Here is a 15,580-nt window from a genome sequence, read left to right on the forward strand (position 1 = left end):
CTATCTCTCTCTCTCTGTCAAATAAATAAATAAAATCTTTTAAAAAAATAAAATAAAATAAAGAATCTGTGTTTGGAGGTCAAGAGCAATTTAAAAGGAAATATCACTGACCTTTGAACAATGTAGAGGTAAGGGATGCTGACCTCCAATGCAGTCACAAATCCACATATAACTTTTGACTCCCCCAAAACAAACTGCTAATAGCCTACTGTTAACCAGAAGCCTTACCAGTAACAGTCAATTAACATATTTTATATATGATATGTATTATATATATTGTATCCTTATAATAAAATAAGCTAGAAAAAAGTTAGGAAGAAAATCATAAGAGAAAATATTAACAGTGCTATATTTATTGAAAAAAACAAAATCCACATGTAAATGGACCCATGCAGTTCAAACCCATGTTGTTTAAGGGTCAACTGTAGTCTTTGTTCATTCTTGAAGAACATTCAAAGGGATCCCAATTCAAAGTCCACGGCATAATTCCTAGACAGCTCCCTCTGTATCATCAAGTTTCCTTTCATCACTATCACCATCACTATGCGGCCCAAGCTGACCTGGAGCTTAGGTGTCAAAGTCCAAAACTCACTTTCTAGCAGCATCCCCCTCTCCCCTCCAACTGTGTCATCCCTTTATACGTTACTTAACCTCCAACCCTTTGCTATGTAGATCATTTTAGCCTTCCTCACCCCTAGACCAGCTGTAACAATTCCTTCTCTGTAAGAAGAGGTTGGGAAAAACTGAGCAGGCTAACAAATGTAGGATTTCCTTTCCGAGATACAGTATATTAACATCAAAGACTTCGATACTATACATTGACTCTGTACACTGATGCACTAAGACTGCACATTATATTCATATTGTACATTAGCCCTGGACATTATTTGTGTGCATTCATATATTTATTCTTCTTGTGCTCACCTTGATGTGGTCAGGCCTTCCATGGGTATGGACCCTTTCTGGTACTCCAGCTTGGGCTTGAAGGATTCTCTGGGCAGGTAAGAGTGATAGAGAGGGTAGTTCTCGGTGTATTCGGAGAGAAGACATGGTTTCTCTATTTTATCGTAAATCTTGGTAGGGAGATGTGGACAGTGATGCCGCCTATAAAAAAGACATGAAGTTAGGTCTGTTACCTTCTTGGAAACAACATATCCAGTCTGATAATGCCACCTCCTCAAAATGAGACCCCAGGTTTTAAAATCAAGACTGCCAGCATTGAAAATAGGAACTTAACTTTCTTTTTCTCTACTAAACTATGAAGTGGACAGGATTTTTTTAATGATGTATAACTGCAATTGGCTAATCATCAAAATTCCTTAAATCACAAAATTACACATAAGCATGACCAATATTCAACCATTACAGATGCCATACTGCCTGTTTAAATACGAAACACTTCCAGTACCATAGTGGGTAAATCGCTGTGGCCCTAAGCCCTTCGAGTGATGCTCCCAGCTGGTCTCCGGATCACCCAGCAGTTAGGGTTCAACACCTGACCTGACAGTGTGCTGCAGGGCTGTGCACTAAGCCTTTCCTAGTTGCCTGGTTCCTGGGTCAACTCAGAATGTCACCTTTCCATACAAGTGGCATCACGCAGAGCAAAACCACATCAGTTCTGAGTACGCTACACACCACTGACTATGGGAACCTGTTTCACATTGAAAGTCTGGCTCATGTTTCAGGTCTCGCCTCAGCTGTTGCCTCCATAGAAAGACTTCCACTGGTTATCTTCTGCCTAAGATACACCCACCAGCCCTGCCCTGGCACACAGGATCTCTCATCCCAGTGCATGCCTTTCCCATTGCTTACTGCTTCCATTGGCAGGTTTGCTGGTGAATTTCTTCATGGTCCGTCTCATCTATCAAGCTCAGGACCTTTTCTATCATGCTCACTGCTGGAGCCCCTTATCCTGTCTGGTACATAGTAGGCTGTCAATAAACAATTACGGAACAAATGATGAAATACGTAAATAAATTATTAAATAAATGTGATGCCTCATTACACAAATAGATGATAGAAAATAATTTGAAAAAAAAGAAAGAAGAAAAAAGGAAAAAATTTTTTTAAAAATTTGAAGTTATAATTTATGGTGAGTTTTCCCATTTTACACGCATGGTAATAAATGAACCTTATGATTCTACTTATTGCTGGACAAAGCACAGCTGTTGGAGCTTTCAAAACCTAAACAGTACGTCAGTTATTCATATGCCCGCACACAATTCCTATAACCCAGCTGGGGCACCCCTTGTCTTCACCCCTTGTCTTCAGTTCCAACTTCCTTTTATCGAGGCATAGCACAGAATGGCATATTTTTGAACATTTTTTACACTGATTTTAATTAGCGAAACGAAAATACCCAGTATTCTGGGGCACCACATGGGGGGAGAGAGAGAGAAGGAGAGAAACAGAGAGAGAATTCATCACTGTTCATCTAGAGCTATTTTCCAGGCAACAATTAGCATGCTGTCTATTCCTGTTGTTAGTAAGTTCAACCCTCTATATAAAACTTGCTGCTGCCACTGTTGTTACTACATACCTCTCTTCAACCTCCCAGGCCCTAGAGAAAACGATCAACACCAGTACGGTTCATATGGCTAGCACTGCCTATTAGCAAGTACCTTTAAAGAGATCCCTATTTGTGGGGCACCTGGGTGGCTCAGTCAGTTAAGCATCCATGCTTAGCAGGAAGTCTGAGATTCTCTCTCTCCCTCTCTCTCTCTCCCTGCCTCCCATACTCAGTCTCTAAATAAATCTTTAAAAAAAGAGGGAGATCCCTGTATGATTTTTTTCTCTTTTGTAAGTTTGTGTATCAGAAAAGCCTTAAGATGGCATAAACTTGCCACATTTATTTTTTTTAAGATTTTTAAGTAATCTCTACACCCAATGTGGGGCTCAAACTCACAACCCCAAGGATCAAGAGTCGCAGGCTCCACAAACTGAGGCAGCCAGGCGCCTCTACTTTTTATTTTTGTTATTACTAAAGTACTACTCATTCATGGTAAATATTTTAGATTCTCCTAATTATTTACAAGGAAATCATCCATAAATATGCTGTCCTTAGGGTATGAGTTTCAGTGTTAAGTACATTTAATAAAAGTTTAGTTGTCCTTTTTCAAAATGTACATTATTGGCATTTCATGGACAAAGATGATTGTGTATTTAACATTTTATATATTTAATAAAATATGCCCTAATCATGGGTACATAAGTTGACGAGTGCTTTAATCTTCTGTCCACTCAAGAGGTAATTGTTGTGTTTGCACAGTAAACAAAATAACCATACCCCATGCTATGTAAACATTAGATATTATTACCATTTCTGTGTTCACAATCCATCCAATTATCTGAGTTTTCAATCTGAACCAATTAGCAACCTATCATTTTAGGATTCCTACAAACTACAAATCAAAAGCCAACAACTGCCGGCTACCAAAAATACCTCCACCGATTATTTTGTTTACCCACTCTCTGAGAAAAAAGTCAAGATTTTATTAATAATAACTTTGATTCAGGCACTTGCAATAAAATCGACCCCACAGGCATAGCAATGTTTTCCCTCTCCAGTGCCCTTGTTTAGCAAACCAGTAAAACTTTGTTTTTATATAGCCCCCCCTTCCATGATGTTATTTTTTTTGACTTTACAGTATAAAGACTTATTCCTAAAGAAAAATAAATTCCATGGCAAAATACTACATTGTAATTGGTATCATGAGAGGGGATTTCAATATTGCAACAAGCTTCCACCCAGACACCAATGTTCCTTTAAGAGGAATGTTATCTATCTCTGAGGGGGGGGGGGGACAAGTTTTATTTGACTCATTGCTAACTAAAATCTCACTTGGAAGTGTCAAAGACTCTTACTTGGAAGTAAACATTTCACTACCTGTCTGCTCCTAGGGCCACCCCCTTTGCCTTACCTGTAACCCCAAACCCCAAGTATCCCTCTCAAGTCACCAAGCACCCTATCTCCTCCTTGTTGGTCTGCCCACCCCTTTCCTAAAAGGGAAATCACTTCAGTTCTTAATTTTTAGCGGACCTAGTCAGTGATTGAAGAACGTGTGTGGAATCACCATGTTTGGGGTATTTTAAAGTAAGCCTGGGGGCACCTGGGTGGCTCAGTCATTAAGTGCCTGTCTTCAGCTCAGGTCATGGTCCCAGGGTCCTGGGATCGAGCCCCACATCGGGCTCCCTGCTCAGCGGGAAGCCTGCTTCTCCCTCTCCCACTCCCCCTGCTTGTGCTCTCTCTCTCACTGTGTCTCCCTCTGTCAAATAAATAAATAAAATCTTTAAAAAATAAAAAATGAAGTAAGCCTGACAGTCATGAGCCAAAGAAAGGAGACTTCTTCAAACTCTCTGATACTTGCATCCTCTGAGGAGCTGCCGTGACCACCCTGTTGGGAGCGCATACTCCAACCAGCCTAGATGGGGCCACTAGGCAGAGAAGGCAAAGGGGAGGGAGGCGTCCTTACCAGAACTCTCTAAAGTCTTTCCACTCCAGAATTTACTAAAGAACCACAGGAAAAAGGAAATAATCCTGACTTTTTCTGATATTTGGTAAAGGGAATAGTGGAAACCTTTCAACAGAACACAGAAAAGGGGAGGAGGCGAAAGATGGCGGAGGAGTAGGGGACCCTATTTCAACTGGTCCCCGGAATTGAGCTGGATATCTACCAGACCACTCTGAGCACCCACAAAACCAGCCTGAGATGTAAGAAGATCTGGATCTCTACAAACAGAATATCGCAGGCAGTTGGTTTTGAGGTACGAAGCGGAGAGCCCTGATTTTGCGGGCAGATATCGAAGGATAAACGGCGGCGGGAGGGTGCCTGGACGTGGGGATCCTACACCGCCGGTGAGTGACAGCCTCGCGGCTGCAGACGGGCACAGACTCGCAGACCGATAGCGTCGGGAAAGAACTTTAGGGCAGCCCCCGGGGTGGAAAACCAGACCGGCGGGGTCGCGCGCACGCGAACTGCAGCCCCCCCAACAGAAACCAGAGCGACGGTCGCGCGCACACGAACTGCAGCCTCCAAGACGGAAACCCGGTGCACCGGGGTTGTGCCGGTGAACTGCAACCCCCGGGGGTGGAAACCCTGAGCAGCGGAGTCGCGCGCACACGAACTGCAGTCCCTGGGACAGAACCCCAAGCGGCGGTGTCGCCTGCGCGCGCGAACTGGGAGTGGCTGGCAGTTTTAGAAGCACAAAGGGCAGACACGTGCCCGACCTGGAGGCAGGACTGGGGGCGCTGCGGAGGGGCGCACAACCCAGGCCGCTGCAGTTTAGAGCAGCACGGACAGAAACGGAGACAGTGTGGCCTGGAGAGCTCACTGAAGAACAGACTGCAGTCTCTCTGCTCTGAGGCAGAGGGTTGGAAACGGTCTCTTCTGCTCTGACTCGCAGAAGAGACGCGGAAAGCCGCCAGGGAAAGGCGCCAGAGAACAAAAGCCCCAAAGACTGATTCCCACTGAGCCCATCCCCCGCCACGGGGGGCAGGGCAACTCCGCCCAAACAGGGTTGCCTGAGTAACAGTGCGGCAGGCCCCTCCCCCAGAAGACAGGCTGGGAAAACAAGAGGCCAGCAACCCTAAGGTCCCAAGAAAACAGGTGCATCTTGCTTGGGTTCTGGTCAATAATTTGGACTCTATACATTCCCTCAAACACCCATCAACAGAATGACTAGGAGGAGGAGCACCCAAAACAGAAAAGACTCAGAGATTATGACTTATGCTGCAGATTTACAAATGGATGCAGACATAACCAAGATGTCGGAGATGGAATTCAGGCTAGCAATTGTGAAGACAATGGCTAGAATGGAGAAATCAATTAATGGCAACATAGAGTCTCTAAGGGCAGAAATAAAAGGTGAATTGGCAGAACTTAAAAATGCTATCAATGAGATCCAATCCAATCTAGATAATCTAACAGCTAGGGTAACTGAGAAAGAAGAGAGAATAAGTGATCTGGAAGACAGTATAATAGATAAAAAGGGAAAAGAGGAGGCCAGGGAAAAACAACTCAGAATCCATGAAAATAGAATCAGAAAAATAAGTGACACCATGAGGCATTCCAATGTCAGAATAATTGGAATCCCGGAGGGAGTGGAGAGAGAGAGAGGGCTGTATTTGAGCAAATCGTAGCTGAGAACTTCCCTAATCTAGGGAATGAAACAAACATTCGAGTCCTAGAGGCAGAGAGGACCCCTCCTAAGATCAAGGAAAACAGGCCAACACCCCAGCATGTAATAGTAAAACTTGCAAATCTTAGAACCAAGGAAACCATCTTAAGGGCACGTAGGGGGAAGAGATTCCTTACGTACAGAGGGAGGAACATCAGAATAACATCAGACCTATCCACAGAGACCTGGCAAGCCAGAAAGGCCTGGCAAGACATATTCAGAGTACTAAATGAGAAGAACATGCAGCCAAGAATACTTTATCCGGCAAGGCTTTCATTTAGAATGGATGGAGAGATGCAGAGCTTCCATGACCAGCAGAAGTTGAAAGAATATGTGACCACTAAGCCGGCCCTGCAAGAAATATTAAGGGGGGTTCTATAAAAGGAGAAAGACCCCAAGAGTGATATACAACAGAAATTTACAGGGACAATCTATAAAAACAATGTCTTCACAGGCAACATGATGACAATTAATTCATATCTTTCAATAATCACTCTCAACATGAATGGCCTAAATGCTCCCATAAAACGGCACAGGGTTGCAGATTGGATAAAAAGACAGGACCCATCCATATGCTGTCTACAAGAGACTCATTTTGAACCTAAAGATACATCCAGACTGAAAGTGAAGGGATGGAGATCCATCTTCCATGCCAGCGGACCTCAAAAGAAAGCTGGGGTAGCAATTCTTACATCAGACAAATTAGATTTTAAACTAAAGTCTGTAATAAGAGACACAGGACACTATATCATTCTTAAAGGGTCTATCCAACAAGAAGATCTAACAATTGTAAATATCTATGCCCCCAACATGGGAGCAGCCATCTACATAAGCCAACTGTTAACCAAAATAAAGAGTCATATTGATAACAATAAGTTAATTGTAGGAGACCTCAATACTCCACTCTCAGCAATGGACAGATCATCTAAGCAGAAAATCAACAAGGAAACAAGAGCTTTGAATGATACATTGGACCAGATGGACCTCATAGATATTTACAGAACATTCCACCCTAAAACAACAGAATACTCATTCTTCTCGAGCGCACATGGAACTTTCTCCAGAATAGACCACATACTGGGTCACAAATCAGGTCTCAACCAATACCAAAAGATTGAGATTATTCCCTGCATATTCTCAGACCACAATGCTTTAAAACTGGAACTCAATCACAAGAAAAAATTTGGCAGAAATTCAAACACTTGGAAGCTAAAGACCACTCTGCTCAAGAATGTTTGGGTCAACCAAGAAATCAAAGAAGAACTTAAACAATTCATGGAAATCAATGAGAACGAAAACACATCGGTCCAAAACCTATGGGATACTGCAAAGGCGATCCTAAGGGGGAAATACATAGCCATCCAAGCCTCACTCAAAAAAATAGAAAAATCCCGAAATCACCAACTAACTCTACACCTTAAAGAACTAGAGAAAAAGCAACAAACGACGCCTAAGCCATGCATTAGAAGAGAAATAATTAAAATTAGAGCAGAAATCAATGAATTAGAGGGCGCCTGGGTGGCTCAGTTGGTTAAGCAACTGCCTTCGGCTCAGGTCATGATCCTGGAGTCCCAGGATCGAGTCCCGCATCGGGCTCCCTGCTCAGCGGGGAGTCTGCTTCTCCCTCTGACCCTCCACCCTCTCATGCTCTCTCTCTATCATTCTCTCTCTCTCTCAATAAATAAATAAAAATCTTTAAAAAAAAAAAATCAATGAATTAGAAACCAGAAACACAGTAGATCAGATCAACGAAACTAGAAGTTGGTTCTTTGAAAGAATTAATAAGATTGATAAACCACTGGCCAGACTTATCCAAAAGAAGAGAGAAAGGACCCAAATTAATAAAATTATGAATAAAAGGGGAGAGATCACGACTAACACCAAGGAAATAGAAACAATTATTAGAAATTATTATCAACAGGGCGCCTGGGTGGCTCAGTTGGTTAAGCGACTGCCTTCGGCTCAGGTCATGATCCTGGAGTCCCGGGATCGAGTCCCGCATCGGGCTACCTGCTCAGCAGGGAGTCTGCTTCTCCCTCTCCCACTCCCCGCTCTTGTGCTCTTTCTCTCTCACTCTCTCTCTCAAATAAATAAATAAAATCTTTAAAAAAAAAAAAAAGAAATTATTATCAACAACTATATGCCAATAAACTGAGCAATCTGCATGAAATGGAGGCCTTCCTGGAAACCTATAAGTTGCCAAGACTGAAACAGAAAGAAATTGACAACCTGAATAGGCCAATAACCAGTAACGAGATTGAAGCAGTGATCAAAAACCTCCCAAAAAACAAGAGTCCAGGGCCTGATGGATTCCCTGGGGAATTCTACCAAACATTCAAAGAAGAAATAATACCTATTCTACTGAAGCTGTTTCAAAAAATAGAAACAGAAGGAAAACTTCCAAACTCATTCTATGAGGCCAGCGTTACCTTAATCCCAAAATCAGGCAAAGACCCCATCAAAAAGGAGAATTTCAGACCGATATCCCTGATGAATATGGATTCCAAAATCCTCAACAAAATCCTAGCTAATAGGATCCAACAATACATTAAAAGGATCATCCACCACGACCAAGTGGGATTTATCCCGGGATGCAAGGGTGGTTCAACATTCACAAATCAATCAATGTGATAGAACACATTAATAAGAGGAGAGAGAAGAACCATAGGGTCCTCTCAATTGATGCAGAAAAAGCATTTGACAAAATACAACATCCTTTCCTGATTAAAACTCTCCAGAGTATAGGGATAGAGGGAACATTCCTCAAGCTCATAAAATCCATCTATGAAAAACCCACAGTGAATATCATCCTCAATGGGGAAAAGCTGAGAGTCTTTCCCTTAAGATCAGGAACACGTCAAGGATGCCCACTCTCACCACTATTGTTCAACATAGTACTAGAAGTCCTAGCAACAGCAATCAGACAACAAAAAGAAATAAAAGGTATTCAAATTGGCAAAGAAGAAGTCAAACTCTCTCTTTTCGCAGACGACATGATACTTTATGTGGAAAACCCAAAAGACTCCACCCCCAAATTACTAGAACTCATCCAGCAATTCAGTAATGTGGCAGGATACAAAATCAATGCACAGAAATCAGTTGCTTTCTTATACACTAACAACGCAACTGTAGAAAGAGAAATTAGAGAAACGATTCCATTTACAATAGCACCAAAAACCATAAAACACCTCAGAATAAACCTAACCAAAGAGGTAAAGGATCTATACTCTAGGAACTACAAAACACTCATGAAAGAAATTGAAGAAGACACAAAAAGATGGAAAAATATTCCATGCTCATGGATCGGAAGAATAAACATTGTAAAAATGTCTATGCTACCCGGAGCAATCTATACCTTCAATGCCATCCCGATCAAAATTCCAATGACATTTTTCAAAGTGCTGGAACAAACAATCCTAAAATTTGTATGGAATCAGAAAAGACCCCGAATCACCAAGGAAATGTTGAAAAAGAAAAACAAAGCTGGGGGCATCACGTTGCCCGATTTCAAGCTATATTACAAATCAGTGATCACCAAAACAGCATGGTACTGGTACAAAAACAGACATACAGACCAATGGAACAGAATAGAGAACCCAGATATGGACCCTCAACTCTATGGTCAAATAATCTTTGACAAAGCAGGAGAAAACATGCAATGGAAAAAAGACAGTCTCTTCAATAAATGGTGCTGGGAAAATTGGACAGCCACATGCAGAAGAATGAAACTCGACCATTCTCTAACACCACTCACAAAGATAAACTCAAAGTGGATGAAAGACCTCAATGTGAGACAGGAATCCATCAAAATCCTAGAGGAGAACATAGGCAGTAACCTCTTTGACATCGCCCACAGCAACTTCTTTCAAGATACATCTCCAAAAGCTAGTGAAACAAAAGCAAAAATGAACTTTTGGGACTTCATCAAGATAAAAAGCTTCTGCACAGCAAAGGAAACAGTCAACAAAACAAAGAGGCAACCCACAGAATGGGAGAAGATATTTGCAAATGACACTACAGATAAAGGGCTGGTATCCAAAATCTATAAAGAACTTCTCAAACTCAACACCCAAAAGACAAATAATCAAGTCAAAAAGTGGGCAGAAGATATGAAAAGACACTTCTCTGAAGAAGACATACAAATGGCTAACAGACACATGAAAAAATGTTCATCATCATTAGCCATCAGGGAAATCCAAATCAAAACCACACTGAGATACCACCTTACACCAGTTAGAATGGCCAAAATGGACAGGGAAAGAAACAACAAATGTTGGAGAGGTTGTGGAGAAAGGGGAACCCTCTTACACTGTTGGTGGGAATGCAAGTTGGTACAGCCACTTTGGAAAACAGTGTGGAGTTTCCTCAAAAATTTAAAAATAGAACTACCCTATGACCCAGCAATTGCACTACTGGGTATTTACCCCAAAGACACAGATGTAGTGAAAAGAAGGGCCATATGCACCCCAATGTTCATGGCAGCAATGTCCGCAATAGCCAGACTGTGGAAAGAGCCGAGATGTCCTTCAACAGATGAATGGATAACGAAGATGTGGTCCATATATACAATGGAATATTACTCAGCCATCAGAAAAGATGAATACCCAACTTTTACATCAACATGGATGGGACTGGAGGAGATTATGCTAAGCGAAATAAGTGAAGCAGAGAAAGTCAATTATCATATGGTTTCACTTATTTGTGGAACATAAGGAATAACATGGAGGACATTAGGAGAAGGAAGGGAAAAATGGGGGGGGAGGCATTGGAGGGAGAGATGAACCATGAGAGACTATGGACCTGAGAAACAAACAGGGTTCTAGAGGGGAGGGGGGAGGGGGGATTGGTTAGCCCAGTGATGGGTATTAAGGAGGGCACATACTGCATGGAGCACTGGGTGTTATACGAAAACAATGGATCGTGGATCACCACATCAAAAACTAATGATGTATTGTATGGTGACTAATATAATATAATAAAATTAAAAACTAAAAAAAAAAAAAAAGGACACAGAAAAGGTTAATAATAGTTGACTCTGAGCACTGACTCCAAGCTAGAACCAAGGAATTTTAAAAATTAAATTTTAAAAGGAGCCATGGAGAATATCTGATCCAATGTCCTTACAATGCTGACAAAAAAATCAGAAGCTCAGAGAACAATATACATGACCCAGCCATGGACAGCATCTAGTTCTCTTTTGCATCTGAATGACCAGATTCATTTCCTGACATCTAGGTCTCAAGGAACCATAGAATGGAGGAAAGAACTTTAAAGATATGACAAGTACCTCTAGCATAGCACCACCTGATAGATAGAAAGCAAGCCAGGTAGGAGAGCCACACACATCATTTTAAATGTTCTAGGAGCCACATTAAAATGGTAAAAAGAGACAGGTAAAATTATTTTTAATATCTTATTTAATCCAATATATTCCATTTCAACATATAATCAATATAAAAAAATTAAGATATTTTACTTTCATACTACATCTTCAAAATCCAATAGGTGTTTTACATTGACAGCACATCTCAATTAGGAATACCACATTTCGGGGCACCTGGGTGACTCAGTCAGTTAAGCATCCAGCTCCTAATTTCAGCTCAGGTCACCATCTCAGGGTCGTGAGATCAAGCCCCACATCAAGCTCCACACCCAGCGCAGAGTTTGCTTGAGATTCTGCCTCTCCCTCTGCCTCCTTCCCTCCCCACCCACACATGCACACTCTAAATAAATAAATAAATAAACTCTTTAAAAAAAAAAAGAATACCACATTTCAAGGGCTCAGTAGCCACATGCGGTGGTGGCACTTGGATGCTGGTTTTCCCTGCAGGTGGAATAAAGAAAAAGATACCTAGAAATATTTTTCTTGACTATTATCGTATTTATCTCCTCCTTAGACTCTCTGACCTGCCTTCATGGGACATAAACAGAGGCCTTAACAGACATGAAAAAATTGAATTTTCCCTACTTCTCACTCCACAGAGCCAAGCTTCAGTTCCACGCACCTGTGATGCTCTCCGGAGCTGCTCTCTTTCCTGCCTCTTCCACATTCCTAAAATGCTCCTCCTTCTTCAAGGCCCATCTTGAAAGCCGTCCCTACTACCACCACCAACAACAACCAGGAAGCTACTAAAAATACCACTGCACTGTCAGGGGCTTTGACTCACTCTCTTCTCTGAGTGTGCATGGCTCTGTGTCCCTACCTCTTTTGGGACACTTTCTGTACTGCCTTGCACGGGCATCTACTCATAAACTTTCAGGTCAAGAGTTCTCATGGCTGCAAACACAGATGTTCATCATGGCAAAAAGCTGATGAAAAGCATGGCAATTCTTCCTGCCACCAACAAGCAGCATGGATAATGGCCAGTGTACTCTAACTTAGGACTTCTCAAGCCAAGAAACTCCTAATCCTCTTTTAGATCATAACCTGTTTGTAAACAATATAGCATCTATGGATATCAATGACTTCTCTTGCCTCTATCATGGTGTTCCAGACTCCCCCCACCCCCAAGCTTAGCCTGGTGTGGGCAGTGAAGAAGGCTCTCTTTCACTCTGGGAGGCAGTGCAAGTGGCAGAAAGGGACTCTGGAGGCAGGAAGATCTGGTTTCCAATTTTAGCTCTGTCACTGACTGCTTGTGTAATGTTCAGGAATTTTTTTTCCTTAGTTAACTCTTCTGAGCTTCAATTTCTTCCAGATCTGTAGATAATTTCTACTTAGTAGGATTGTGTGGATTAAATCAAATACTGGAGATAAAATGCCTAGCCCAGTCCAAGGCAAGCAGTCTGAAATTAATAGGCTGTTTATTGAGCAATTACTATCCACCACATGGGCTAAGAGTTTTATATGTTATTCCATCTAATCCTCACAGCAATGCTACAAGCTAGACACTATTATCCCCATTTTATAAACATGAAACTGAGACATAGGAGGTGCTATTTTGCTCAAGGCCACATAACCAGACTGCAATGAAATCAGGACGAAAAGCCCAGATCTTCTGCCTGATTCCAAAGCCTGCGCCTTTAATCATGGCCATATACTGTGTGGTTTCAGGGGGTGCTAGCCTGTACTAAATACCTGTTTCCTGGCTGCTAGGCAGGTATTAGGCAGTTCTTAGACCTGCCCCTTCCCCTTCACTACACTCAGAATCTTCCAAGGCAGGATACGCTCCTCTTTCCCAAGGGCCCTGAAACTATTCTGAAACAAACCAACAAATACACACAATTCTAAATACTCTTTAAAATTCTGACTTTGGGGAACAAGATGGTGGAGGACAAGGAGACCTGGATTTCGTCTGGTCCCAGGAATTCAGCTGGATAGGGACCAAACCATTCTGAACACCTATGAACTCAACAGGAGATCGAAGAAAAGAATAGCAACAACTCTCTCAACAGAAAAGCGACCACTTTCTGGAAGGTAGGACGTGCGGAGAAGTGAATCCGAGGCAATATTCGGGAGGATAGACAGCGGGGGAGGGGGCCTCCGTTGGCCGCTTCTGGCAAGTGATAGAGCCGCAGAGCACAAAATCAGAACTTTTAGAAGTCAGCTCCACTGAGGGACGTCACTCTGGCGGCTAAGCGGGGGGTGGAACCCTCCTGGGACAGTGTGGTCTCAGGACCCTCGGGGTCACAGAAAGACCGGGGGTGCCTGAGTGTGGCAGAGCTCCTAGATATCGGAGCAGGGAAGCCGGCTGCAGAGACGGAGCGGAGGCACGGGCTCTCAGCTCGGGGTTGCCATAAACCGTGATCCGTGGCACAGTCGGGCCACTGCTTCTCCAGCGGGGACCCAACAAGCGGCAGATCCAGGGAGACTCCCCTTCCTCCCCCGGGAGGAGCGGCGCAGGAGCGCACCACAGGGATCTGCTGGGTTTGGAGACTCCGCACCGAGTCCGGTGCCAGAGACAAAAACGCTCGGTCACAGGCCCGGTGAGCACAGAGTGCGGCCAGAGGCAGGGAGACGGGAGTAACTGACTGCTTTTCTCTGGGGGTGCACTGAGGAGCGGGACCCCGAGTTCTCGGCTCCTCTGGGCGGAGATTGGGAGGCCATCACTTTCACTCTCGGCCTCCAAAGCTGTACCGAAAATTTGCAGGGAACAAAAGCTCCCAAGAGCAAACCCGAGCAGATTATTTAGCCCAGAGCCGGCATGGGCGGGGCAATTCCGCCTCTGGCAAAGACATTTGGGAACCACGGCAACAGGCCCCTCCCCCAGAAGATCAGCAAGAACAGCCAGCCAAGACCAGGTTTACCGATCAATGAGAACAGCAGAACTCCAGCACTAGGGGAATACAGCACATAGAATTCATGGCTTTTTTCCCATGATTCTTTAGTCTTTCAAAGTTAATTTTTTTTAACTGACTTTTTTCTGAATTTTTCTTTTTCCCTTTTTCAACCAACATCTTATCAATCCCTTTTTTAAAAAATATTTTTTATTTTCTTCTAAAAGACCAAAATATGCCCAAAATCTAGTGTGTGGCACTGATCTATGCACCAGCCTGATCATATTTGACCATATTCTGTTTTTTGTTTTGTTTTGTTTTTGTTTGTTTTTACCTTTTTCTTTTTTGTTTCTTTTTCCTTTCTCTTTCCCCCCCCACCCCCAGTTTCAGGTCTATTCTGATTTGTTTAGTGTATATTTTCTGGGGACGTTGTTACCCTGTTAGACTTTTGTTCTCTCATTCATCTATTCTCCTCTGGACAAAATAACAACACGGAAAAAATCACCTCAACAAAAAGAACAAGAGGTAGTACCGACTGCCAGGGACCTAATCAATACAGACATTAGTAAGATGTCGGAACTAGAGTTCAGAATGACAACTTTAAAGATACTAGCTGGGCTTGAAAAAAGCATGGAAGATATTAGAGAAACCCTTCCTGGAGAAATAAAAGAACTAAAATCTAACCAAGTCGAAATCAAAAAGGTTATTAATGAGGTGCAATAAAAAATGGAGGCTCTAACTGCTAGGATAAATGAGGCAGAAGAGAGAATCAGTGATATTATAGAAGACCAAATGATGGAAAATAAAGAAGCTGAGAAAAAGAGAGAGAAACAACTACCGGATCACGAAGGCAGAATTCGAGAGATAACTGATACCGTAAGACGAAACAACATTAGAATAATTGGGATCCCAGAAGAAGAAAGAGAGAGGGGCAGAAGGTATATTAGAGCAAATTATAGCAGAGAACTTCCCTAATTTGGGGAAAGAAACAGGCATCAAAATCCAGGAGGCACAGAGAACCCCCATCAAAACCAATAAAAATAGGTCAACACCCCGACATCTAATAGTAAAATTTACGTGTCTCAGAGACAAAGAGAAAATCCTGAAATCAGCTCGGGAGAAGAGATATGTAACCTACAATTGTAGAAACATTAGATTGACAACAGACCTATCCACAGAGACCTGGCAG

At 42.6% G+C, this 15,580-nt stretch overlaps 1 protein-coding gene across 1 annotated transcript; it reads right to left on the reverse strand.

Moving 5' to 3' along the window:
* Positions 1 to 924: 924 nt before the first annotated feature.
* On the reverse strand, positions 925 to 1,889 carry LOC116629272 (stabilizer of axonemal microtubules 1-like; the record flags this gene model as incomplete). Its single annotated transcript, XM_032399573.1, has 2 exons — positions 1,813 to 1,889; positions 925 to 1,104 (listed from the first exon to the last, which is right to left on the reverse strand). Coding segments are annotated over exons 1-2 (257 nt in total), but the record flags the coding sequence as incomplete, so codon positions are not given.
* Between the last annotated feature and the right edge of the window lie 13,691 nt (positions 1,890 to 15,580).

The sequence above is a fragment of the Phoca vitulina genome, unplaced genomic scaffold, assembly GCF_004348235.1.
Source record: "Phoca vitulina isolate PV1807 unplaced genomic scaffold, GSC_HSeal_1.0 scaffold499, whole genome shotgun sequence".
NCBI lineage: Eukaryota > Metazoa > Chordata > Mammalia > Carnivora > Phocidae > Phoca > Phoca vitulina.